Source organism: Moschus berezovskii, chromosome 4, assembly GCF_049115385.1.
Source record: "Moschus berezovskii isolate FMDL1 chromosome 4, NW_MosBer_1.0, whole genome shotgun sequence".
In the NCBI taxonomy this organism is placed as follows: domain Eukaryota; kingdom Metazoa; phylum Chordata; class Mammalia; order Artiodactyla; family Moschidae; genus Moschus; species Moschus berezovskii.
The window spans coordinates 79,828,337-79,856,014 of record NC_142463.1 but is presented as its reverse complement, the minus strand read 5'-3'; the positions used below and the strand labels follow the sequence as shown (position 1 = coordinate 79,856,014).

The following is a 27,678-nucleotide window of genomic DNA, read 5'->3' as shown; positions in this document are numbered from 1 at the left end:
AGACTGCCAAGCAAAGATAAGGCAGAGGTCATGTGACGCTTCGACAAGCCAAGGAACGCAAAAGACTGCCAGCAAAGCAAGGGACCTGGACCTCATCGACCTCAGAAGGAACCAATCCTGATAACACCTTAATCTCTGACTTTTAGGCTCCAGAACTACAAGACAACAACTTTTTGTTGTTTAAGTCACCCAGTCTGTGGTACTTACAGCTACCCTAGAAAATTAATATACATCATCTCTTTTACAACAATTTATTTATATTTGGTGTCAATAGACACCAAAGACTGCCTCAATAGTGGGAAAAAAATGATAAACCTCTTCTGTATACTAGAGGAATCAGATTCCTTTCCAATGATTAAATGTAGCGTGGCAATTTTAATACTCATCAAAATGATATTTTAATTTTATTTAAATTTTTAATAAATTTGTCATTAAAATTGTTTTTTTTCCAACATTTCATAAAATATGATTCTACCTGAAAAAAATACTCCCTCTTTTGAGGTGGCAGAACATGAAGCTCTCTTAAAGCACTGTGATTATGAGAGCGTGAACCCCACACCATGATTTGAAAATTACTTAGTTGCATCTATGTAGGCAAACTCATGTGAAAATAGTCTGCTTCTGTTCTCTACTCACCTATCATATATCAAAACAGTGCTCATGAGGAATGTCAATTTTACTGCTCATCTTCAATCAGCAAATGTTTCTAATTATGAATTATCACCTAAACTACCTGGCACAAAATCCTTAGAAAATAAAGGCAGCATAGGGAATTCTTAAGGCTATATGATTTACACACAAAATGTAACTTGATTTAAAAAAATGGTTGCTAAAAGCAGCGTATTGTTTTGGCTCTGATCGTTAAACACTAAATATTAAAATTCATTTTTAAACTTTTTTTAAATGACCATGTTCTACAGGTATTTTAATAAAGAAAATTTCTAAGGATATAAAAATGGAAACATGATCACTAAAGCAAAATATAACAAATCTGAACAGAACATCTGGCCAAAGAAACTTATGAAAGGGATTTTATCTAAGGTCTACTGAAGGCAATGCCAAAGAATGCTCAAACTACCGCACAATTGCACTCATCTCACATGCTAGTAAAGTCATGCTCAAAATTCTCGAAGCCAGGCTTCAGCAATATGTGAACCGTGAACTCCCAGATGTTCAAGCAGGTTTTAGAAAAGGCAGAGGCACCAGAGATCAAATTGCCAACACCACTGGATCATGGAGAAAGCAAGAGACTTCCAGAAAAACATCTATTTCTGCTTCATTGACTATGCCAAAGCCTTTGACTGTATGGATCACAATAAACTGTGGAACATTCTGAAAGAGATGGGAATACCAGACCACCTGACCTGCCTCTTGAGAAACCTGTATGCAGGTCAGGAAGCAACAGTCAGAACTGGACATGGAACAACAGACTGGTTCCAAATAGGAAAAGGAGTACGTCAAGGCTGTATATTGTCACCTTGCTTATTTAACTTATATGCAGAGTACATCATGAGGAACGCTGGGCTGGAAGAAGCACAAGCTGGAATCAAGATTGCCGGGAGAAATATCAATAACCTCAGATATGCAGATGACACTACCCTTATGGCAGAAAGTGAAGAGGAACTCAAAAGCCTCTTAATGAAAGTGAAAGAGGAGAGTGAAAAGGTTGGCTTGAAGCTCAACATTCAGAAAACAAAGATCATGGCATCTGGTCCCATCACTTCATGGGAAATAGATGGGGAAACAGTGGAAACAGTGTCAGACTATTTTGGGGGGCTCCAAAACCACTGCAGATGCTGACTGCAGCCATGAAATTAAAAGACGCTTACTCCTTGGAAGGAAAGCTATGACCAACCTAGACAGCATATTAAGAAGCAGAGACATTACTTTGCCAACAAAGGTCCGTCTAGTGAAGAATATGGTTTTTCCCGTGGTCATGTATGGATGTGAGAGTTGGACTGTGAAGAAAGCTGAGCGCCGGAGAATTGATGCTTTTGAACTGTGGTGTTGGAGAAGACTTTTGAGAGTCCCTTATACTGCAAGGAGATCCAACCAGTCCATTCTAAAGGAGATCAATCCTGGGTGTTCATTGGAAGGACTGATGCTAAAGCTGAAACTGCAATACTTTGGCCACCTCATGCGACAAGTTGACTCCCTGGAAAAGACTCTGATGCTGGGAAAGGTTGGGGGCGGGAGGAGAAGGTGACGAGAGAGAATGAGATGGCTGGATGGCATCACCAACTCTGTGGACATGAGTTTGAGTGAACTCTGGGAGTTGGTGATGGACAGGGAGGCCTGGCGTGCTGTGATTCATGGGGTCGCGGAGAGTCGGACACAACTGAGCGACTGAACTGAACTGAACTGAAGGAAAAGACAAAGGAAGAAAGAACCGATAAACTGAGACTTAAGAGACATATCAATCAAATACCATAGATCTTGTTTAAATTCTGATTTGTAAAACCAACTTCAAACAGAATTTATGAGACAATATGGGATATATGAACACTCACTCAATGGACATTTGATATTAATAAATTATATATTTTTATAGGTAAAAATAGCACTGAAGTGAAGTGAAAGTCGCTCAATGTGTCCGACTCTTTGTGAACCCATGGACTGTAACCCACCAGGCTCCTCTGTCCATGGAATTTTCCAGGCCATACTGGAGTAGGTAGCAATCCCCTTCTCCAGGGAATCTTCCCAACCCAAGGATTGAATCCAGGTATCCTGCAATGCAGGTGGATTCTTTACCATCTGAGCCACTAGGGAAGTCCAAGAATACTGGAGTGGGTAACCTATCTCTTCTCCAGCGTATCTTCCAACCCAGGAATTGACCTGGGGTCTCCGACATGGCAGGTTGATTCTTTACCAGCTGAGCTACCAGGAAGTCCAAGAATAGCACTGGATTATAGTAAAAACAGGGACTCTTATCTTTTAGACCCAATTGAAGTAGTTATTGATATGTAAGAAATCATACTGTAGCTGGTATCCACATTAAAACAATTCAATGGTGACAGATATAACAGATGAAACAAAATAGGCCACATGTTAATAAACATTAAAGGTAGGTGACAGAGACATGAGGTCCACTGAACTCTCTACTTTTACATACATTTTCCAAAATAAAAAATTTAAAGGTCTATAGGTAACTAAGCTAACAGCAAATTTATAGTGGCTGTTAGAGATTAACTGGAAATCGAACACAGGGAATCATCAACTTGAGTTCCATGAGATGGAAAGGGGGAAACTATTTACTATCAATTAATTAGCAAGAAAATAGAAAATCCTTAGAATTCTGATATTTGTATAAGTTGTTAAACTAATGAGTTATGGTGAAAAACCCACAACTCCACTACATTCCATATAACACCTTCCTGTAAGGTAGAATTCTCAGCAAAATGGAATAGGAATCTGTTTTTATAAAGTTAAAAAAAAAAAAAAGACAGAAAGCAAAAGAAGTCATCACTGTAACCTGGTAACCAATGTCTTTTCAGAAGGGAAAAGCCGATAAAAATTCAAGATATTTAAAATCTTTAATGCCACAGAAAAAATGTTACTAGTGGAAGCATTTTTCTTTACCAAGGAATTACTTTACAAACATATGCTGCGACATATTATACAGAAGTAGGACAGAAACAGTGACTAGTAGGGCCTAAAACATTTCTTGACCAAGTAATTACTTTGCTAATACAAAGACATTAATCTTTAGAGTTAGATGAGTTTCCTCTAAGCCTAAGAGGAAAATGATTGTTAACAGCTTTGGTAGAAAATATCACTGAAAATTAAAAATCCTAACAGTGAGGTAAACATAAAAAAGAAGAGCATTAAAACAAAAAAAAGAAGCAAACTATATTAAGATAATAGGGGGAAAAATCACTGTATAGTACAAAATATTTGGGTAACTGATGCCTCTAAGCTCTTCTACTACTCTGGAAAGTAGAAAACTCCCTGGGCCTTTTATAAACTATTCCACCTGTAGAAGAGGTCCCACTTTCTGAGCCTACATATTTCCTTTCATCATTGGTAAAAAATTCATGACTTTCAGAATATCTGGTTGACTGGAAAAAAGATGACATTTGCAACTAGACACGAACAATGTGATAAAGGTTTAGCCACTGAAATACTGGTGAAGAGTGTTGTGTGCCAGTGTCCAAATAAGTCTCCTTAAGAGACACTGTACATACTTTTTATCTCTTTTTGTCTCCATTCTGGATATTCTGCTGCTAGGGATGGCTGGACGGAGAAGGCAATGGCAAGCCACTCCAGTACTCTTGCCTAGAAAATCCCATGGACGGAGGAGCCTGGTAGGCTGCAGTCCATGGGGTCACTAAGAGTCAGGCACGACTGAATGACTTCACTTTTCACTTTCACACATTGGAGAAGGAAATGGCAACCCACTCCAGTGTTCTTGCCTGGAGAATCCCAGGGATGGGTGAGCCTAGTGGGCTGCCATCTATGGGGTCGCACAGAGTCAGACATGACTGAAGCGACTTAGCAGCAGCAGCAGCAGCAGGGATGGCTGGAACTGTAATAGCCATTTTGGAAATAAAGTTTTATTTTGCTCAGACAATCACTAATTTGGGGTTTTCCTAAAACTGAATAATTTAATCCTAGATGGTACAAAACCACATTGTTATATCTACTATACTACCTCAAGATTACGCAACAATAAATAAGTAAATGAAAATAAAATTCTAGAAAGAAAAGAACCATAGAAGAAAAGATCACATATGGTATTCCTACCATTTTGCTACCAATAATAGAGAAAGAAGGGGCTTAATGTCCTTCCCCGCAACCCTGCCCCAAATGAGGTAGTTAGCAAGGTTAGTATAGGTAGACTAAATCCATATATTCATTATTCCTTTGTTCTTTCATTCAGCAAACATGTATTAAACATATTATGTGCCATGTACTAAGGTGCCTGAATAAGATAGAAAAGATTCCACTTTAATAACATTTACGTTCTAGTGGAAAGGTAAAAAGTACTAGATATTTATTAAGGGAAAATATACAAAGAGCTTAGCTATTCTCCACTGATGATACAGTCTCATCATCAAAAATACAAATCAACTATAATTAAGTTCTTATTTAAAATGAAGGTGCTAAATCAGAACCAAAACTGTTTAACATTCATTCCAATGAGGTCAAATGTTTCTGTGAACCTTTATTCATGAAGAGAAAATGTGTTTTACCTATCTTTGAATTCCATAATGGAAAAAATTCTTGACATCTCATACATCTTGAAACTACTTTTACAGAACACAAAGGAACATAGAAATGACTATGACAAAAATAGAAAACAAGTTTTGGTAAGGAATTTACTCAAGGAACTTAAAATCTAATTGAACCTTCAGGAACAGAGATAATTTAGTCATGTAAAGAAACAGCTAATCAGTCTACAAAGGGGCTCCAAATTTGTAGTGTCTGAATAAGACAAAAAGTCAGATTATGAAAAGGCCCAAGCAACTTCTAAGTCCACAAAGGCTTCAACAGGAACACATTTGTACTCCCAATCAACTGATAAAAATTAGCATTGGGGAAAAAATAAATGATTGTGGACGTGGAGGTTAACACAGTAATGCATACCTGCTAATTAATCTAGGCATGACAGACAGTAGTTCAGAGCTAGATTGCAAAGATATAACACAAGGAAAGGGAGTAAACTGGCGAAGAGGCCTAAAGTCAAAAGAACAAGTCACCTGAAGGCAGAACAAGCCATGCACCATTGATGTTTTCTTTATATCCTGATGAATACTGACTAATTGCTTAGAAAACAATGGTCTTAGTGATTTCCTCAACAGATCTCTACAGATCAAAAGAATTACTGTATACCTAACTTTCCATAGACCGGTGGTTTAGGTACTTCAAACATAATCACTTCAACAAGACATCTCACTTCGTGATTTATGCAATGGAAGGCCACAGTGAAATGTATTGTAATATAACATAACTACAGCAAAACTGTACACAGGCAAACCAAGATAGAGCCCTGACAACAGTCAACACATATGCCACAATATGGCATAATTCAGGAAGAGGAAAATGTAAAACAAATATTGCATATTTATATGTAATAGAACATATTTATTATATTGTAAATGTAATATTACATATTTATAATAAAGTATGATTATTTCAATACAAACTAAGACAATATCATGCTTTTAACATGACAACATATCAAAGAGTATTAATATTACAGGACACATAAATCTGATCCCCAAATGATTACAAACGGTTATTACCTAAATTGAGATTTTATTATGTTTCAATATGCCTTTTACACTTGAGTGATGACTAAACCAATAACTGGCATAATCTGCTGAGTAGTTCTGATAAAAAAGAATTGACATTTGAATTTAAAAGTCTACCTTTTCATATAAAAGTATACATGTCACAAAAACTGGTGGTATCACCTAATGTCATTGTTCAATCTCAATAAAGACCAAAAACAAATTCTCTCTGAAAATGGACCTTAAAGGACAGAGACTTAGTTTATTAAATTAATAGAAAATAAAGCATAGATGGCATAGGTTCTTAAAATTGGGGTCCAAGATCTATTTCAAGGAATCCAAGAAAAAACTGAAATTTTATATAAAATTTTGAAGTATTGGCTATTATAAGACAAGTACGATATTTAAAGAGGAATCAATACACCTAGAAGTGAGATGATCTTTTCCTTAGCTCAACAATTTTACTAGACCTTAAGCATTCAACTGCAAATACCTGCATAAAATTACTGCATTTCCACAGTCAGACCTCGTCCCAAAGCAGTTTAAAACAAAAACAAAAAGAACCAAAGGTGACACCAAAAACCACCAACTCAAGAGATGAAAAGCTTTTAGAAAACTATGTGGCATCTTTTAGCACAGTCAAGACCAGAAGAAAACCTTGAGTTTCAGCATAAAAGTAAAGAGAATGAAACATGTTTCTCCATATATCCCCTTTATAAACCTCTCCCTCGTTTCAAGACCTAGTATCAAATTAAGTATAAGATCTCAGGTATTCCCTCCCACAATTTTAAAGGTCAATTCCTAATACCACTACCCCACAGAACGGCAAGAAAAGGATTTCTCCCAATTTCAAGAAAGTGGGCAAAGCTAAGGTGTGCAAAAACAAAAGACTCTTCATCTGTCAAAATGAGGAGGGGACCTGTCACCCTGGTTTGAAGGAGTAGGGGGTGGGGATGGGGGTGCTTGGCGAAGGAGGCGGGGACCTAAATCTTAACTGCTGCACGTGATGGCCTCGGCTCTTAAGAAACGTAACCGTGCCAGACTGGTGTGGATATGAAAACTGAGCAGCATAGGTGGTGGCAAAGGCAAGACCTGAGCCTCCGGGTGAGGAGCTACGTGGCATTAAGCAAACAGAGGTTCGTCTCCCCCACCCCCTGCTTCCGCCCCAACCCTTTTCCCCTTTGGTTACCAGTTGCTCCAGATGCCGTAGAGTAGTTCAACAAAAGCGAAAGAGAGGTTCAGGCACAGGAAGAAAAACAGGTTCCGAGACGTCTTGTCCGACAGGATAGACCTAGGCATGACACAAGTGGGAAAAGAACGGGGAAAGTCAAAGAAGTGCCAGACCGGGAGGCTGGGTCCCCTTTCAAGACCCTCCCAGTCCACACGCTCCTTTCCTCACACGAACGAGGGTGTCCCAGACGCTGCCCCCCTGGACCTCGGGCCATCTTCAGATCTGGGCCTTCTCCCCTCGTGCCGGACACCCACTTCCCGCAAACACAGTTCCCCGCACCTAAACCAGCCTGAGATCTTGCGGAACAGATTGAACTTGGGTGGTTTGTATTCATCGTCCTTGATGGACAGAGGCAACATCTTCTCTGCCCGGCGAAGGGCCGGGTCTACTCCCCTCTAGCAGTGGCTCCGTGGGAGATGGTAGTGATACAGGTGACGCTTCAGATGGGAATCCCCAGCGCCTGTCCCGGGCCGCGCGCCGCTTCCAGACACAGACTCAGACACACACCCGGGAACCGGGCGACTTCCGGCCCGGGCCGCGCAACGCGTCCTGGGACGGGAAAGGGGGAAGGCGGGGCCGGGGGCGGGACTTGCGCGGTGGGCGGGGCTTACGGCGGGGGCGGAGTTGCGAGTTTTACAGCAGCCAAAGAGAGGTGGTGTGCTGTAGGTGGTCTAAAGGGCTGACTTGGAGTCAAGTCCCGCAACCCGTACTCAGCAAGAAAATCCTGAGGTGGCCACCCACGAGTCGTGCTGACCGGAAGGTTGAGCGCCCGCTCACGTCCACTCCGACTACCTATCACTGCTGTTCCCGGATGCGCTGGCATCCTGCGCCTGCCCTTTCGCCATTGCCCGTATCTATTAGCATCAAATCCCGGTTTGTTAGGTAGCAGTGCTTAAGAATCCAGTCTGCAGGAAGCGCAAATGATGATGGTTTTGCTGGGTGAACTCTATGGGTGCCCAAATCCCAGTAGTCCACCAAGCCCCCGCGCCTCCAAACAGCGCCTGACCTTTCTGTACGTCACGCGGGAGACAAATACCTTCCGAAAGAATGTTAAGTGTATTTAAAAGAGTTCTTTTTGAAAAGAGTGCCTACGAGACCGTGTTGAAATTGAGATTTGGTTAAGGCGTTGACTGATTCCCCGACCAGCTCGATCCGCTGTTAACCCCAAACTCGAGTTCGTACACGTCCCCTTTACTTCCAGGTCATCCCAGAGGCCGGCGCCGCGGCTCTGATTCTCGTGAGAACCCCATTGCCCATTTCAGGGAAGCGCAAGGAAAACTGACTCGCTGGTGGGACACGAGGGTTTGCGGAGCGCGGAGGGGTGAGCCTGCGGACCAGCCCTGGTCCCCACGGTCGCCGGAGCTCCTCTTCGGTGTCTTTACGGGAAATTGTTTGGGTAAGGTCAGGTGGTCCATCACCTGAATGATTAAAAGTTGCTACGTTGAGGGAGAAATGGGGGGAAAGACTGGCTTTTGGAAGTGAGCTAGAAACTACAAAACCGAGCTTCTTGGGAACAGCCTTTTAATCTAACAGGAAGTGGAGCATCACTGAAAGGGAGGGGCGGCCACCGGCTACTGTCCCCGGCTTTAGGCTCTCTCTTTGTGGGCAGCGTTTCATCCAGGTTGTCAATCCAGCGAATGACGCCGGGTGAATGCAAACTGCTGGGTTTGGAGAAAAAGCAAAAAATGAGTAAGTGAGACGCCCCTTGCGTTTTATGATAACCAAGCTGCAAGCAAATAAATCGCCTAGGTCTCACTGCAGTCTTTTCTGCACGAGAGGTAAGGAAATAGCAAAATTCTCTCTGGTTAAAAATTTTTTTACAATGAGAATATATGTTTTGCTCTCTTTCTTGGAACTTTATAACTTTGTGGGGTAGTGATTCTGTTTTTATTTTTGGAAATATAATGTATATATTCTACAATTTAAAAAAAATGCTCGAGTTAATTTAAAATGCTATGTAAAATCAGCTAGATTCCAGAAATTAAGTTCTGGACAGAGTATTTTGTCTTTGCCTTTCTTGGCCTATATTTCATTACTTTAATTTGAACAGAAAAACATAGAAATATTTTCAGTTAGCAGCATTTATTTATATTTTTAGGAAGCTTTTATATTAGCCAGAAACTAAATTTTGCTCAACTGCACTGCTGGGGAAAGGTTAAATGGGTACAAATTAGGTTAATATTTAAATATTATAAATATTTCGACTGCAGTTGAATTTTTCCTCCAAAGCTGCTTTATTTCAATATGATGTAACTGGGGACAGGGGTTGGGGGGGAGGGTGGTTCAGATGTGTATATGGAAATAACTAAATTTCAGCAACTCATTTCCAGTATTCTCTTAACTCATCAAGGTCAGCTGCAATTTGACCCTGTGTTTTTGTATTCTGCCTTTGAAAATAAATTCTTTATATTGCTACAGATGAGAAATTGTTCAGTTGGTTTATGGAGAAGTCTCCGACACCGTTTTTCAAATAGTTTTGAAATAAGTTGGAGAAACTGAAATTTAATTTTCGTTACATTGGTTCTGGAACTCCTAAATTCCTACACTGCTTACTCTCAAAAACGTAAGATAGCTATTCCTGCAAAGAACTTCTTTCAAAAAATGGCAGTGCCACTTCACATTCTTTGATGGCATAATTACCAACTTCAGTTGTAAATATTTTCTTAGAAATATAATGGTTTATATAAATTTCCAATTTACAAATATAAATTGGACACTAAATCAGGAGAAGTTCTCTGAGTGGAAAATGACATCTGGCTTGTTTTGTCATCTTGAAATGATGTTTGTTAACCAATGTATGTTGTCATATCAAAGTTATAGTTACTTTCTTTAATTCATTCAACTATCATTTAATGTGTCTACTATGTGCTAGGCTCTGTGCTAAGCAGAGAATTAAAGTTCCTAGAGGAATTTTACGGGAAGAGGAAGCAGATGTGAGGACAGGGCAGATCAGTCCAGGATTTTAGAACTATGTGATGCTAAGATGTGCACAAGGGGTGCTTTTGGTATAGAGAGGTGGAGCAAGTGTTACCTGATGAGTCTAGATACAGGCTAAGCCACTCGTTTGTCCCTTCAGTAACTGTATCATGAAAGAATATGAGTTTGAAAAATCAAAAGTGATTCTTCAGCTCTATTCAGGTGGTCATTATAGATGCAGTATCTTGCAAGTCTCTAATCAGCTCTGAATTCCTTCATATATTATGAGTTTATAAGATTTATAAAATAGGTAGATATATTCATGAACATTTTAAAACTAATGAATGAATTTCTGCCCTGAACTTTTATGTAGTTGTTTAGATCATTGACTAATTGTATTAAGTTAACTGTGTGGACTATATGAGGGAAAAGCTCTAACATCTTAGACATGTAATTGAGGACTGTGAGAAATGAAGGCCGAGAGGAGTAAGGGGCATAAGGTCATCTCCAGCCAAAGTTCTGGCTCTCTTTGGGCAATAGGAAGGAATAGGAAGGATGCCATCTGTCATTCCTCAGTAATGTAATTAATCTTGACCTTAACCTGCAACTCTATTTTAAACCCTGTATTTTTCTTTTAGTACTTCAAATTGAATGCCATATGAACCTTAAGTGAAAAAAGAGTTTTGATGATAGATAAAACTACAGACACTTTAAAGTCTGGAAATTGAATACAAGTGCAAGTTGCTGCATCTGGAGGCCTTTCTGCATGGCATATGTGTTCTGGTTTCAAATGAGTAAACATTAGATCATCAGGATAATATGGGTTTACTGTTTCTGGATACTTAAGGGAAAGATAAAAACAAAAATATAGCAATGTTAGCATGAACCTCAGGAAGATGTCATCTACCTAGTGGCCTACATGTAATTTTTAGAACACAGTATAGAAATTTTTAAGTTCTAAAAATAATTCAAAGTCTATGGACCATGGCATTAAAGCATTTTTTAAATTCTGCCTGATTGACAAAAACATCACAGGAAATTCTTTGATTTCCCTTAATAGTGCCAAGAGAGCCTGTTCCTATCAATTACTGAAGCCATAAGGAAAATTTTTTCAAAAATTAAAACTTTACCATAATGAGGTAAGTACCAGTATTTTCTTTCTACTTTTTAAAAATTGTGGTAAAATACACAAATCTGCCATCTTAACCATTTTTAAGTGTGTAGCTCAGTAGTATTAAGTGTATGGACTATGTTGAAAAGTCAATCTCAAGAACTTTTTCATCCTGCAAAACTGAAACTCTATAACCATTAAACAGCTCTCCGTTTCTCTGTTCCCTGGGTCCCTGGCAGCCACCATTCTACTTTTCTGTTCCTTTGAATTTGACTCTTCTAGATTCCTCACGTAAGTGAATCATAGAGCATTTGTTCTTTTGTACTGGCTTATTTCACTGAGCATGATGTCCTCAAGGTTCATCCATGCTGTAACATGTGTCAGAATTTCCTTCATTTTAAAGGCTGAATAATATTTCATTGTATGTCTATACCACATTTGTTTATCCATTCATCTGTCAATGGACATTTGGGTTGCTTCCACCTTTTGGCCCTTGTGAATAATGCTGCTGTGAACATAGGTGAAGTACCAGTATTTTTATCTGAGAAAAAATGTTTCCTATAGAGGTACTTTTGTTTCCTTGGAAATAAAGAGTTTTTACTTGAGCCAGGATCTGTTAGAAAATACTGCATTGCCTGTTTTAGATCTTATCCATTGAAATAGTATTCCAGACTATAACATAAAGTCAATAAAAAGTTTATTCCTGTAAACTAGAACAGAGCTGAAAACAGAGACTACCCTGAAAGCACTGAAAATACAAGGTGGGTCACATGGGAGGTGGGAGTTTGTTCAGACCCTCTACTCTTTCTGTGGCTCAGGAAACATTTAATATTCTCAGGCTCAGCTATCCCATTTACAAAATGGGGTGGATGTATTTTAATTGCTGTGTCTCTAAAGATTTGAGATGTTAGGTAACACACAGAGGAAAGAGGTCTGACAACTTTTGTTACTACTGGTAAGCTCTGTGAGGGCAGGAATTGGAGGTCTTACTCATTATCAACCCTAGTGTCTGACAGTGTGCAGGGCTGGGTAAGCACCTAGGAATGTTTGTTTGTGGACTACCAGGGATATTCTGACCTTTCTCTAACAAAGTTAGGAAGCTAACATGAATTCGGATTGCATTGATTTTAGATCTGATATCTAAAGCTATTTAGAAATTATAATTCATACATATAAAATCTGTTTCTCTTCAAGAAACAATTTTGGAATGTGAGTTTGTTGCTGAAAACCAGTATTGAGTAAAAAGTAAGAGGATTCTGTAGAACATTCCAAGGATCTGTTGCCCAGCAATCTTGCCTCCCCTCCACTTTCCTGTGACTAAAACAGAGAGAAGTTCAAATGAAAAGCTTCAATATTCTGGAATGGTAAAAATAATGTATTTGCAGATAGACTTGGTTTCTTTTTGACCCATTTCTTGAACTAATTTTGCATGACACTGTACTGAGCTAAAAATGCTTTTCTATTTCTAGGCTTTCTTCTTAGGATGGATTGACTCCTTGGATCCTTATAAGTAGTGGATGTTCCTCTTAGGAATAAGGCCATTCCTTCTCCTGCTTTGATATATGTCCATAAGTTTGATCATCTTCAAACATCATCATCATAATTATCATCATAATAGCTACAGTTAGTTAGCAATTCCAAGAGGAAGATGCAAGACTGGAAGAAACTTTCATCTAGCATAATTGAAACCTGTGCACTTTGAGGGTAGAGAGGACCTCTTTGCCTCAGTAACAAATGGCTGGATTGACAGAGGCAGTGTTTTAAGAAGACTTTCTACATAATATTTATATGTTATTTCCTCTTTAATCAATGATGAGAAAGCAAATCTAGTTAATTGAGTAGCTACCTGAAGAAGTATTGAGAAGCTATTTGATGATTTGTACAGGATGCCTTCAGTTTAGTCGCTCAGTTGTGTCTGACTCTTTGCGACCCCATGAATCACAGCACACCAGGCCTCCCTGTCCATCACCAACTCCCAGAGTTCACTCAATCTCACGTCCATCGAGTCGGTGATGCCATCTAGCCATCTCATTCTCTGTCGTCCCCATCTCCTCCCACCCCCAATCCCTCCTAGCATCAAACTGTTTTCCAGTGAGTCAACTCGTCCCATAAGGTGGCCAAAGTATTGGAGTTTCAGCTTTAGCATCAGTCCTTCCAATGAACACCCAGGATTGATCTCCTTAGGAGGGGACAAAAATGCCAGGACTGACAAGCAGCCTATGCTACTGATAACAGGGCGAGACTGGGGAGGAAAGTGGAGACACGGATACTTGGTGTCTGCTATCTATGTTTTATGGGCTTCCCAGGTGGCTCAGTGGTAAAGAATCCTCCTGCAGTGTAGGAGACCCAGTCTCAATCGCTGGGTCAGGAAGATCCCCTGTAGGAGGAAATGGCAACCCACTCCAGTATTCTTGACATGGAAATCCCAATACAGTCCATGGGATTGCAAAGAATCAGACACTGCCTAGCAAATGAGCACACATGTGCGCACACACACACACACACACACACACACACACACAGACACTTTTTTTAGAGTTCATTTGAACCTGATATACCTGTAAGGGAATGACTCACTCAACCTGGCTGCCAGGAGGAGGACTTGCTTTTTAATGTGATCAATACAGAAATTCTTTCTTACAGCTTGCAGTGAGAAATGACCTGTGGCAGCAACTTCTGTTTTTTAAAATGTGATATTGTAGTAAATGCATCTATTTGCCAATATGTTTTAACAATTCTGTTCCAGAACTGTAGGCTCAAAAGGGCAGGAAAGGTCAATCTTAAGCCTTCTAAATGACAGAACTTAGATTGGCTATCAGTGATCCTATATATGTTGTAGTCAGTTATACTGTTGATAAAAAAAGATGAATCATTTTAACCCTAAGAGCCAGTTCATGACACAGTAGATCCAGATTGTAGGCATCTAAATGATTCATTCAGATCACTGTACAGTTGGTTGTAAACACAGCGAAACCACAACATAAATTTGTGATACTATGTGGATCCTTTTATTATTTATTACTTTAAGTCTATTCATATTCCTGCCTTTCTTATTCCTAAATAGATAATATCATTAACACAAAATAACTTATTTTGATTATTTAGACTGGTGAAAAAAGTAATGAGAGTTAAGACTCCCTGATGGGAGTTAAGGACTTCTCTGGTGGTCCAGTGATTAAAACTTCATCTTCCAGTGCAGGGGACACAGGTTCGATCCCTGGTCAGGGAGCTAAGATCCCACATGCCTCATGGCCAAAAACCCAAAACATAAACCAGAAGCAATATTTTAACAAATTCAATAAAGACTTTAAAAAATATGGCTTATATATTAAGAAAGGTGTTTCTTAAAAAGAAGAAGAATCATAAAAAAAAAAATAGATGGGTTCCTTAGAAGGAAAACTGAGGGAAAATCATTTAGGAAGGAGAGGATATCATTGGTTGAAAATGAGAAAGCTGAATGGCATTTATAAAATACAATGAAAAGAATGAATTTTCTGAATAGGGGGAAATAAAAGGTAAAAGCTCTTCTTAGAATACTGTCTAGCACCTGGAAAAGACTCATAAAGAACAGTAACCTTTCATGTACTATTATTGGCATTCTGGATTTTGCAATGAAATAAATTCTAGTGTGTGCTGCTTAAAACTAATGGAAGAGGCTTACTCTGAGCAATAATGAACTGACTTATGTGGTTTTCTGACTTAGTTTTCTGTTTCTGCCAATTGTCCTGAAGTCTCTAGGGTTTTTTCAGTTTCTAAACAAAAATTAAACTTTCATTTCTCAACTAGCCATGACTTTATTATCTCTTTGTTTAAGTCATGTATGGTGCCAGATTAAGGATACAGCTTCTGGTTATTGTTACCAGAATTTACAAGGATAATATTATCTGATAAGTAATGGTTTTCTCCCAAGGCAATTCAGCTTATTCTCCAGTAACTTCCATAGAAATAGGGATGTTCAAAAGTATTTTAATGCAGAATATCTTTGAAAAAATCAGAGTTCTGGGACATCTTCCATAAAGTAGTTTTGGCCACAGAACTTAAAGTAGAAAGGTGACTTGTGTGGCCTGAGCTTTAGACTACATGTCATGCCCTGGTGCCCAGATGGGTGATAACCCAGGTCTTTCATAGAGGGAATGGTTTCTTAAGTCTTAACTCGATCTTAATTTGCATCTGAGTTTTTTTTTTTTAATTTCAGGCATTTCTTATTCATTATGAAGTTTGTGGTTGTTATTTAGTCATTGTGTCTGACTTTTTGCTACCCCATGGATTACAGACTACCAGGTTCCTCTGTCCATGGGAATTCTCAGACAGGAACACTGGAGTGGGTTGCCATTTCCTTCTCCAGGGGATCTTCCCAACCCAGGGACCGAACCCGCATCTCCTGCTTTAGCAGGTGGATTCTTTACCACCGAGCCACCAGGGAAGCCCCATTGTGAAGTTTAAGACTGTTTACATATAGATTCCCTCGCTTTTTTCAACCACAGAGAATTGTGAACCTTGCTCAAAGAATGGCCAGGCACTGTTCTGGATTGCAGAGCCTGACAGAAAGGGCTCTCAATACAGTCAGAGTCAGAAAGGAGGCTCAGTCAATAGTTGCAATACCTGGAAACAAAGTCCAGTAGCACTGCTTTCCCCGTCCCCAGGATCACTGAGGATGGAGAGCGGTGAGAGAAACACTCACAGGGGAGGGGATGTTTGAAAGAGTCTTGCCCATAGAAGGGCAGGGTGTAGGAGTCTGGTGGGTGGGGAGAATGGGTTTTGTAGTGGAAAAGAGTGTGTACAACATGTGGAGTCATGGTCACCCTGCTGGCTCTAGGTACCGTCAGAGGAAGGTCCTTTGGAATTGGGTGCCACATGTGCCTTTGCCTCAGTTGGAACAATGTATGTCACCTGCATGCTGTAAACCTGGCCAGAAACTGCTCATCAGGTGTGCGCTGATATCTTCTGATTCTTCTTTCATGTTCACAAAAGGGAACCCCAGGCTCTAAATTAGCCTCTGTGCTCCACCTTGGAATGTTTTTATCTCGTGGCAGTGAAGGGCCCCTTTCTGAGCATCTATATGCTATAATCATCAGGTTTTTTTTGGCAAGTGCGTATTTTGGAGGATGAGCCAGAGGAGAAAGCAATCTGTACAATATGAGGCAAGTCTCATAGTGAAATGGCAGAATAGTTACTATTCTTCCACCATCTGTGGCATTAAAATGAAAATGACAGCTTCTCAGTGTATGACGTGACGCTGCTCATTGCTTTTCTATCTTGTGAGTCAGAGGATATAGCTAATCTTCATTCATGCCATGCTCTGGCTAAACTAGTCTTTGTTCATGCTATGCTCTGGCTATTTGTTTTCAGCTTTTGTCTAGACAATTGTTGCTTTTTAATCCCAAGGAACTAGCCTGGAGTAAAGAATTCATCATTCAGTAGTGTTCTTCCTGAGGAACTCTGGTAGAAGGTGTAGTAAATAACTGAATAGCAGGGCTTTGAAAATTCAGATTGCCTCATTCATTTAAAGACAACAGTAGAGTTTTTGTAACTGTTGCTTCATTGTATTATTTACTTTCCTACTCTGTCTTATGTCCACATTTAAGAACATTTCTTAAAATTTCAAATAATGGTTTTCTAAAAGCTACCTCACTTTTCAAATATTTAAAAATTCTAATATAATGACCCAGTCATTCCACTCCCAGGTACATGCCCAAAAGAAATGAAAACATATGTTCACAAAAAAGCATGTACATGATTATTTGTAACAGCAATATTCATAATAGCAAAATGTGGAAGCAACCCAAATGTCCAGCAACTGTTAACACAAACAAAATGTGGTAGGTATATCTGTACAATAGAATGTTATTTGGCAATAAAAAAGGAATTAAGTATGGATATATACTATGGCATGGGTGAACCTTGAAAACATTTAGACTAAGTGAAAAAAAGCCAGACACATAGGCAATATGTGTATGATCTCTTTTTAGGACATGTCCAGAATAGGCAAACTATGGAGATAGAAAGTGGATCAGTGTTTGCTTGGTGCTGGAGTAGAGAATGAGGGGAAATGGGGGTGAGGAGCGACTGCTAATGAGTAGGTCTTGGGTTTCTTTTTAGAGTGTTAAAAATGTTACAAAATTAGATTTGGTTGCATAATTCTATGTAGATACTAAAAGCTACTGAACTATGTACTTATTTGGGTGAAGCTTATGGTATGTGAAGTAAATGTTAATAAAGTTGTAAAAAATATCAACATACCAATATTAATGTTTATGTTATCATACAGGTACCTTAGTGACAGTCTCATAGGCTAATTTATGACGCATCCTTGCAGAATTTACCACAACACGGTGGAAAGAGTCATGGACTATGCCATCAGGAATCTCGATCTTTTTTGTAATGAAGCAGGGTTTCAGAAAATACAGACAGATATCATTTTAAATTTTATTTATTTATTATTTTTGGCTGCCCTGTCTTCATTGCTGTGCAGGGGCTTTCTCTAGTTGCAGTGAGTGGGGGTTGCTCTCTAGCTGTGGTGCACAGGCTTCTCATTGCCATCCCTTCTCTGGTTGTGGAGCACGGGCTCTAGGGCACTCGAGTTTCAGTAGTTGTGGCTCCTGGGCTCTACAGCACAGGCTCAGTAGTTGTGGTGAATGGGCTTAGTTGCTCCCTGGCATGTGGGATCTTCCCAGACCAGGGATTGAACCCATGTCACCTGCATTGGTAGGCAGATTCTTAACCACTGGACCAGCAGGAAGGTTTACAGATATACTTTTAAATTAAATCATTTTAATTCTTGATTCTTTCTAAGATGAAGTTTATCCAGGTGTATTCTTTCTCATATTCCCCATTCAAAACTCAGAGCTGTGAATTAGATGATACATTCTTCTCTAGACAATGAACAGAAGAAAGCTATACACTGAAATCCAAATAGCTATATGAAGTCATCACTCTCCAATCTGTTCTAAGGCTGTTTCCACTGCATCTACAATAAAGTCCCAGACTTCAGCTGTTCGTAAAGTACAGAGATGCCACTTGCACTGCAATCTATATAGTTCTTACTTTTCTATACAGACTACACATTTTGCATAACTTTATCGGTCTGTATAATTGCATGAAATATTTACATTGTCTTTCCAAAGATATAAATTATTCATAACTCTCAAAACATTTTTGATACAAGGAAAATAGGGGATTAGAAGATCTGACAGAGGAAATTTCTATGATGGATATGGAGGAAAACTCCCACTTAAAGGTATATTATTGGTAAAAGTGAAACAGTCGTTCATGAATTCTCTCTGACAATGTCTACTTATAGTAGGCTATAGAGATGAATCTTCATTACTCTTTCTCTACTAAACGCAGGTAGTTAGCAAAATCTGCTTTATAGACTAGAGACACTGCTATATAAATTCTAGAATATGTTATTCCTACTCTGCTGTAGAAAATGAACATTAAGATCTCAATCAGGGTATACTTTAATGTAGTTGTCAGATGAATCTTAACTCTGAGTGCTTATAACCAGCCATTTTTATGCAGAACTTAAAATATGAGACTTGCTTTTTATGAGACTTGCTTTTGATTCAGTGTTAGAAGGATTATCAAGGTCTTTGAATCAAGACTATTAATTTATAATGGTTTCTGTTTGGTTTATCACATTAACAGTATGTTTTGTTTTTGGGAGAGATTATATACAATGAAGACATTTGTACTCTCAAACCTTAAATTGGCCATCCTTGAAAAATAATCATAGTAAAGCTGAGGTTACCTAAAAAATAATCCATTTTATTCATTTTTTAGAGTGAGCCCAAGATGAAAGGGGAAACACAAAATTGCTTTTCTTAACAGAACAGGCTGCAGACAAAGTCCAGGAGAGAATATCCTTGAAAGCTCTCTGAAAGGATTACTACAAGGGAACATTGCTTTTCAAATCTGGACTTTTGAAAAGTGAGAGTCGCTGAGTGACATTGACCATTCCTTTGTCCTTATGAATAAGTTCTTCTTTTGCTTGCACATCGCTCAGTGCACTAGCACAGTATGGGGTATAGTCTCCTTCCATCTTTGGAATTCTCCAGTACCCACTCTTGTGAACTTTAAAAGATGTTAAAGGCAAGGTCTGTATGACCTCTGTATGTCCTTGTTGACCTGTATAGAGAAAAGCTATTTCTACAGTGACACTGCACACCTCACAACATGAAACAAGATCAGGGGAACTGTTGCCAAGTTTCCTCAATGAAAAACAGAAGAGTAGTTGCACATCATTTGAATAGTGAAGTGAGATTTCATTTGGAATCTAATGTCTCCAGAATGATGGCCCAGCTACAAGTGCCCAATTGAAACCACAAGGTGTCCTTCTGATGTATTCTCTTCATTACCACTATCCTAAATTAACTTTGAGTTTATTTACTTTATCTGTCTTTCCCTCCTATTTCCTCTGCTATGAACAGCAGAGACATCGTCTATCTTATTCATTGCTGTATGCACAGAACCTAAAATAGTGCTCAGTAATTATTTAATTTATTGAGTAAATAAGCAAATACTATGGCACGCAAAGCACAGAGTACAGGATCTAATAAGTAATAAACCATTATAATTGTTTGCTGCTGCTGCTCCTACCACTGTTATCTGATTCATATATTAGGATTCTGCATATGATTTCATTTGAAAACAAATTTGCTGCCAAAAGTTAAGTTTAAATTTAGTATACTGAAATGTTTATATGTGTGTGTATGTATATCTATATATATATATTAGAATAAGTTGTACACCTTAAATATATATAATTTTATGTGTCAATGATATCTCAATAAAGCCATTTAAATAATTAGTATACTACTAAGAGAAATATTGGAGAAGGAAATGGCAACCCACTCCAGTGTTCTTGCCTGGAGAATCCCAGGGACAGGGGAGCCTGGTGGGCTGCTGTCTTTGGGGTCGCACAGAGTCGGACACGACTGAAGCGACTTTGCAGCAAGAGAAATATATACTAAATTATTTAAATAGTTACTAAGAAAAATATAGGGCTTCCCAGGTGGCTCACTGGTAAAGAATCCGCCGCCAATGTAGATGTGGGTTCGATCCCTGGGTTGGGAAGATCCCCTGGAGAAGGAAATGGCAATCCATTCCACTCCAGTATTCTTGCCTGGGAAATCCCATGGACAGAGGAACCTGGTGGACTACAGTTCATGTAATCACAAAAGAGTCAGATACGACTGAGTGACTAAACAACAACAAAAGAGAAATATAATCCAATTTGAAAATAATAATCTCATTTCCAAATTTTTAGTAGCAAAATGAGGGCAAATTTTAAAATATGCTGCTTAATTCTTCCTGTATATAGATGTTCTTTTGTCTGCAACTGCAAAGCAGTCAGAGAAGGGAAGGTTTATTCACTGTGCTTTTTGTCTTAGGCCAAATCAAAAAGGCAGGAGGAACTGAACTTGAATAACTAAAAGGTGATTAACCTTTCTCTCCTTAAAAAAGCAGAGGCAAAACCATGGTAACTAGTAAGAATGCTAAGATTCTGCATTTTACTTCCATTTCTACCCCAGGTGTTGCCACATCTGCAAGCTCCCAGGAAGAGTGATGGGAATTCGCGTGCTCCGTCTCTCTTTGGTGGTCATCCTTGTGTTACTGCTGGTAGCTGGGGCTTTAACCACTTTACTCCCTAATATCAAAGAAGACAAGATGCTCACTTTGCGTAGGGAAATAAAATCTCAGGGCAAGCCCACGCAGGATTCCTTTACTCTCATAATGCAGACGTACAACAGAACAGATCTCTTATTGAGACTTTTAAATCATTATCAGGCAGTTCCATATCTGCACAAAGTGATTGTGGTATGGAACAATGTTGGGGAGAAGGGACCAGAGGAGTTATGGAACTCCCTAGGGCCTCACCCTGTCCCGGTGAACTTCAAAGCACAGACCACAAACAGGATGAGAAATCGACTCCAGGTCTTTCCCGAACTGGAAACCAAAGGTGAGTTGCAGCTGGGTTTTTAGTCTGACAGGGCTGCAGTTAACCAGAACTGGGGACTCATGTGTGGCTTTGGGGCCTCCTACTTACCTTAATTGTCTGGAGAAAATAGGGAAATTTAATCATGAGAAAGCATTTTGAAAAACTTAAGAGGCAGTTTCCCAGTTGTCAAGAAGCCGTCTCCTGGGGAGAAATCACATATATCTTACAACAGTGATAAAGAAGTTAATTAATATTGTAAAAGAAGACATGCTATGATTACATCTTATTGCATCACAGGAGTTAGTAAAATGCTGTTTAACTTATGCTTGATGTGTTTTGCCACCTTCTTTTCCTCCCACTCATAGCAGTTACATGAGCTTGTAATTTGCTTAAAAGAACCTTGGCTTTATTTATTTATAGGTTCATTAGTTTCTAGGATAATGGATGATAACTACATGATAATCTCCCCCTTTGGAAATTATAAAATCAATTATAGTCCAAGCAAAAACTTTTTCTGCTAGATAAATCTTTAAGAATACATTTTTTATTTACTAATTTCATTCAGAAAATAGTTCATCTGAATGATGTATAAAGACACCACTGTGTCTTACAACTTCTGTCTTCACTTCCAAACTGTTTGATTTAAATTTTTTTTCTTTCATTTCAGCGGTGTTAATGGTAGATGATGACTTGCTAATTAGCGCCCAGGACCTTGTTTTCGCTTTTTCTGTGTGGCAGGTAATGTTGCTACATGCTTTATGAAATCATCAGTATAAAGTCTGATCTAGTGTTTAACCAGAGCAACATGGTTTAATGTGGGGGTTACTCCTGACTAGTGTAGACAATAAAAAGGAGATTACTTTGTCATAAAGTAATCAGATTTCCTGAGCTCAGTTAAGCTAACTGACAGTTATGGTACCTTTTATCTATACTTGATTTATATTTGGTATATTGGGGAGAAGAGCTAGAATTGCCTTCCAAAGAGCAATGAGGAAATGATCTGGTATAGGACAGAGCAAAGACTAAAATCCCGAGACACTTTCCACAAGGCCACAGACCTGTATCTCAAATGAGAAGTGTATTTCTGTATTAATGCTGCATAGAGCTTCCTCTGAAAGAAATAATTAATTATATCCACAAAATTTAATTCTGAGACCATTGTTTAAAAATTAATAATAATACTACATACATGCACCATTGTGGTGGCAGATTTTTCCCCCCTTAAATCCCAGCTGGTATAAATAGGCATTAATTGCCTGGTATTCTATAAAAATACCTTTTTCCTGTTGATTATTTGTTCATAGTAGCCAACTTTTTACAAGTTTCACTACAAGTACCTAAAAAGCAGAATTGCATACAAATACTCTGAAGCCTGTCCAGTAATTAAACACTGTGCTACCCAATAAATTGTCTAATTTGCACTGTAGTAACTCTCCTTGATTAGCAGCTTGAGATGTGACAACATTAGGTATTAATGGTAAGCGGTCACAGTACTCTACAGATACCAGCATTTTCAAAACTTCAGTTTTCAGCTTCCTGCCTAGCGTACTGGTCAACACATTTTTTCCATATCAGCAACTTTTCCAGCCCCATAAATAAAAGCTTCCCAGGCAAAAATTTCTAATGTAATACTCCAGCTGTGAGATTTCTATTTCAGGTGAAAAAATCAATTTTCTGAAAATGTCAGGTTTGGGGAAATATGAGTACTACAGTTAATTAGAACAATCCAAGTAAACCATGATTAAAGATGGATAAATATGATTTTAAGCTTCATCCATAAAACTGTCAAGAACAGTTTCAATCCATTGCCCAAGATAATCTGACTCCTCAAGTTCGGTCCCATTGGTGCCCTATGGAGTATAGAGATTTGGGGCATAGGGACAAACAGGATCAGAACAGACACACGTCTGTGCCTTTGCACTTAACCGTGACCTCCATTTGCAGTGCTTTTCCTTTTCCTGCTCTAGCCATCTGTGAAATCTCTGTCATCCTCCTAGATTATGTAAGTGGTACCTCGTCTCTGAGGCTTCCCGGCGTTTATCTCCCCAAGCCCCTGATGTTCCCCTTTACCTCCCAACAACACACTTGTCCCTCTGTCCTCAGTGCTGTCCTCAGAATTATTCAGCAGCATTTACAGCTTTCTCAACAGTGTGGTAATTTCTAGTTCACGTATCTGTATCATACTGTCCCTAGACTATGCATTCTTTGACATGGGATTAAATACAGACTGATTCGTGTGTGTTTGTGTGTCCCCAGTTTAGTGTCTGTTGGTAAATGAGTGAAACTCAAGGTATTTATGAGATTGAACTAAACTTTTTTCAGTTCATATTTCTTTTCCATGACTCACTGCTTTTCTTTGTTCGCTGATTTCTGTTTTATTTTTAGTCATTCTCATCCTACTATTATTGCTTTAATACCATCCTGTCTTCATAGTTCCAGAGACATCTCTTCATATATATGTATATATATGACTTCCCCCATGGCTAAGCCGCAAAGAATCCACCTGCAGTATAGAAGACGCAGAAGACACTGATGTGGTCCCTGGGTCAGGAAGATCCCCTGGAGGAGGCAATAGCAAGCCACTCCAGTATTCTTCTGGGAAAATCCCATGGGTAAAAGAGCCAGCCGGCTATGGTCCATGGGGTCGCAAAGAGTCAGACACAACTGAAGCGACTATACACATATATATATGTATAGGTGTGTGTATATATATACACAACCATACATATTGACCTTTGAACAACACAAGCTTGAAGCATACAGGTCCACTTATACTCAGATATTTTCAATAAATAAATACCATATTACTATATGGTATGTGGTTGGTTGAATCTGTAGATACAGAACCATGGATATTGAAGGCTGACTATAAAGTTATACATGAATTTTCCATTATACTGTCAGTTGGCACCCTTAAACCCTGCATTGTTTAAGGGCCAACTGTATATATGTGTGTGTGTGTATGTATATTTTTTTAAGAATAAAGAAAAGGGATAAAAATAAAACATTGTTTAAAACCAACAGTGACTTTCAAAAACATTGAAATCAACATGGAAAAGCAGTAAAATGATACATGTACATCCATAATTTTATTTACTCCTAAGAGATTAAAAGTTTTTCAAAATAATCACATATCTTCTTAATCTCCTATAATAAACATTGTTCATATAGTCAACTTCTTTTACAGTAAACTCTGAAAAACCAGACTCTTTGGTGACTAGAATTTATTAATATCAGATAATGTGTAAATTGGGAGACTATTTGAGAGGTCAGAAATGTTTTTAAAAGATTTGGGTTATGATGGAATTTGAACTTTAAGCTTATTAGGACATAGATTTATGAAGTTGCCTGGAGTTAAAGGAAATTGAGATGTAGAAGCCAGGAATAAAATAACACTGATAAATCAGTTTAATTCTTTCTGTAGCAAATCATTGCCTTTTTTATGATGTTAGCTCTAAAGAAATGCCACATTGAATTATTAGTATTATTTTTTATCTTTTCAGCAATTTCCTGATCAAATTGTAGGATTTGTTCCCAGAAAGCATGTGTCTACTTCCTCTGGTATCTACAGCTATGGAGGTTTTGAACTGCAGACACCAGGGTTTGGAAATGGTGATCATTACTCCCTGGTCCTGATTGGAGCATCGTTCTTCCACAGCAAATACCTGGAACTCTTTCAGAGGCAGCCTGCAGCTGTCCATGCTTTGTTAGATGAGACGCAGAACTGTGATGACATTGCCATGAATTTTATCATCGCCAAGCACACTGGGAAGACTTCAGGGGTATTTGTGAAACCTGTAAACATAGCCAATTTAGAAAAAGAAACTACCGGTGGCTATTCTGGAATGTGGCATCGAGCTGAGCACTTTCTGCAGAGGTCTTATTGTATAAATAAGCTTGTTAACATCTATGACAGCATGCCGTTAAAATACTCCAACATTATGATTTCTCAGTTTGGTTTTCCATATGCCAATCACAAAAGTAAAATGTGAGAGTGAAACAGTCAAAAACAAACCTCAGAACTGCTTGTTATTTGAGTAGCTTCTTTGTGCTCTGGTTGGTCTTTTTATTTATTTATTTTTAAGCAACATCACAAACTTTTTTTCTACTCCAGAAGTCTCTGCAAAGGGGAAGAATGCATGGGGCTTCTAGGATGTACAATTTACATGTGCTTCAAAACCCAAGAAGCTGATATTATCCAGATAGGTCTCGTGATAAGTCTTCATTCATGGATATAATTCCTTGGTCAACAATTTTATTGTTTACATACCAAGACTGTTTGACAATTTTTTAGAATTGAAGTATAGTTGATTTACAGTGTCGTGATAATGCTCTATAATTTTGTTTTTTGACTCCTGGCACTTGCCATAAGGACCTTTAGCAAGCTGTTTCCAGGATCAAAATCTCCAGAGAGATATTTCTCAGCTTTATCATTCAAGGATGATTATTTTCATCTGAAGCCTGAAATGCCTCTTTCTCAAAAGACTGTGGTGTAGGGAAAAGCCATGTGAGGCGAGAATAGTCTCAGTCTCATATAAAAACAAGCGGAGATTTTGTGACAATCAGGATTTCTCTTCTGGTTCTTCCAACCAGCCCTTTCTAGAACTAGCTCGTCCCCAGCACGGTTTTGACGCCACCATCAGTGCTTTCTGTGGTCAAGTCTGTTGTGACTGGTTGCGTTAATTTTAGTAGCTGAATGATGTCTAGTTGTTTGCTTAACTTTTGTGAACATTTACTGCATGGATCACAAAAAAGTGTAGCCTGTATTTCCTATATGCAACTTCTATGCAGCAAGGAGTAACTGGATTCAGGTCCTGCATTTTGGCACTGAATCTGACTTTGAGATTGTACATTAATTTTTAGATTTTATATAAAAGATGTATTGTTTAAGAAATATGTGTAACATAACTCTTCTGACAGAGTGATTCAGTAAGACCAGGCAGAAATTAAAACCCTTACTATCAGATGATCTTTATTGTTATAAAAGCGTAAGTTATCTCATGGATACTAAAATGTGTGTGTTACACACAAAGTCAGTCTCTTGGATTCTGAATTCCCCCTCCGAGCCCCTGCTGCCAAAGGATTCAGAGATCATGATGAAATTTGAATTACATAGATGTAGAAAAAAATAAAAGACCTGAGTCATAGCAGAGAAATTCCACAGGGAGCCTGCATCAGTTCATTGTTAAGTTGCCCACTCTCTGTTACATGAATTAGTGTCTGTTCCACACTGTCTGTGTTTGGTCCTTAATTCACTAAAGGAATGCTTAATTAAGCCTCTTTCCACCACATTCTCCTCTTCCTATTCCCTCTCCTTCGCCCATATTCCATAATGGTCTCAAAATGGCACAGCTATGAAAATAATCATGGTTAATGTTCCAACGATGAAATCTCTTGTGCAGTTACCTCAGTGTATATTGTTCCTTTACATGGGCATGTGTATGTGTCAATGCCATCTGAGAAAACCAGTAGAACTTGAAGCCTCATTAAAAATCTATAGTGTTAATTATCTGCTTTGTCAAACCTTGGTAGTGATTTTTTTTTTTTTTTGCCTCTTGAGATTGACAGATAAATAAAATAAACTTTTACCATCCAGATGTTTTTGTTAATTAAGCAGACAAATGCTTTTGTTGTCCGTATTCACACAAATTCCAAATATTCTCATACTGCTTAGAGTAAGGTAGGGATATCTGCTACACTTCCCATGAGAAAATTTTCCAGTGGAAAAATATTCTCAGATTTTTTCATCTTCTTTTCTTAAACGTCTATTCTTCAGCATCACTTAATTTGCTCATATATTTTCAGACGTTGTAGAGCAAATATGAAGGCAAAGTGAAGTTCAATCTGTATTACTAAGACTCTTGCATTGATTGGCACTAAACTTCTACACAGGTGGCACTAATGGTAAAGAATCCGCCTGCCGATGCAGGAGACATAAGAGACACAGATTCTATTCCTGTGTCGGGAAGATCCCCTGGAGGAGGGCATGGCAACCCACTCCAGTATTCTTGCCTGGAGAATCTCATGGACAGAGGAGCCTGGCAGGCTACAGTCCACGGGATCACAAGACTCAGACTTAGCAACTAAACCACCAAGACATGACAGGCAGAGAAACTACATGCTTTGGCAACCAAAAAACTAACTGAGTATTCTTGCCTGGAGAATCTCATGGACAGAGGAGCCTGGCAGGCTACAGTCCACGGGATCACAAAGAGTCAGACATGACTGAAGCAACTTAGCGCGCATG

General features: G+C 38.7%; 2 protein-coding genes across 3 annotated transcripts in view; one reads left to right on the top strand and one right to left on the bottom strand.

Moving 5' to 3' along the window:
- SLC30A7 (solute carrier family 30 member 7) overlaps positions 1 to 8,009 on the bottom strand; it is a 117,176-nt gene extending 109,167 nt beyond the window's left edge. The window contains exons 1-2 of the mRNA XM_055404029.2: positions 7,744 to 8,009; positions 7,423 to 7,524 (exon numbers count right to left, since the gene is read on the bottom strand). Of these exons, the coding sequence (XP_055260004.1) occupies positions 7,423 to 7,524; positions 7,744 to 7,823 (182 nt within the window). The 5' untranslated portion in view covers positions 7,824 to 8,009. The remainder of the gene's footprint in view (positions 1 to 7,422; positions 7,525 to 7,743) is intronic.
- A 548-nt stretch (positions 8,010 to 8,557) lies between these two features.
- On the top strand, positions 8,558 to 27,019 carry EXTL2 (exostosin like glycosyltransferase 2). Of its 2 annotated transcripts, XM_055403270.2 has the most exons (6): positions 8,558 to 8,860; positions 9,074 to 9,242; positions 11,441 to 11,519; positions 21,025 to 21,452; positions 22,099 to 22,169; positions 24,935 to 27,019. In XM_055403270.2, the coding sequence occupies exons 3-6, from the start codon at positions 11,515 to 11,517 to the stop codon at positions 25,421 to 25,423; spliced, it is 993 nt and encodes a 330-aa protein (XP_055259245.1). In that variant the 5' UTR covers positions 8,558 to 8,860; positions 9,074 to 9,242; positions 11,441 to 11,514; the 3' UTR covers positions 25,424 to 27,019. The 2 variants fall into 2 exon arrangements, with proteins under 2 accessions (XP_055259245.1, XP_055259246.1); XM_055403271.2 differs by lacking the exon at positions 9,074 to 9,242.
- Positions 27,020 to 27,678: the final 659 nt, after the last annotated feature.

Excerpts from the sequence above, each read along its gene's own strand:
- EXTL2 (XM_055403271.2), top strand. Across the intron at positions 21,453-22,098 it reads TCCCGAACTGGAAACCAAAG|CGGTGTTAATGGTAGATGAT; the intron begins GTGAGTTGCAGC and ends CTTTCATTTCAG. Across the intron at positions 22,170-24,934 it reads TCGCTTTTTCTGTGTGGCAG|CAATTTCCTGATCAAATTGT; the intron begins GTAATGTTGCTA and ends TTATCTTTTCAG.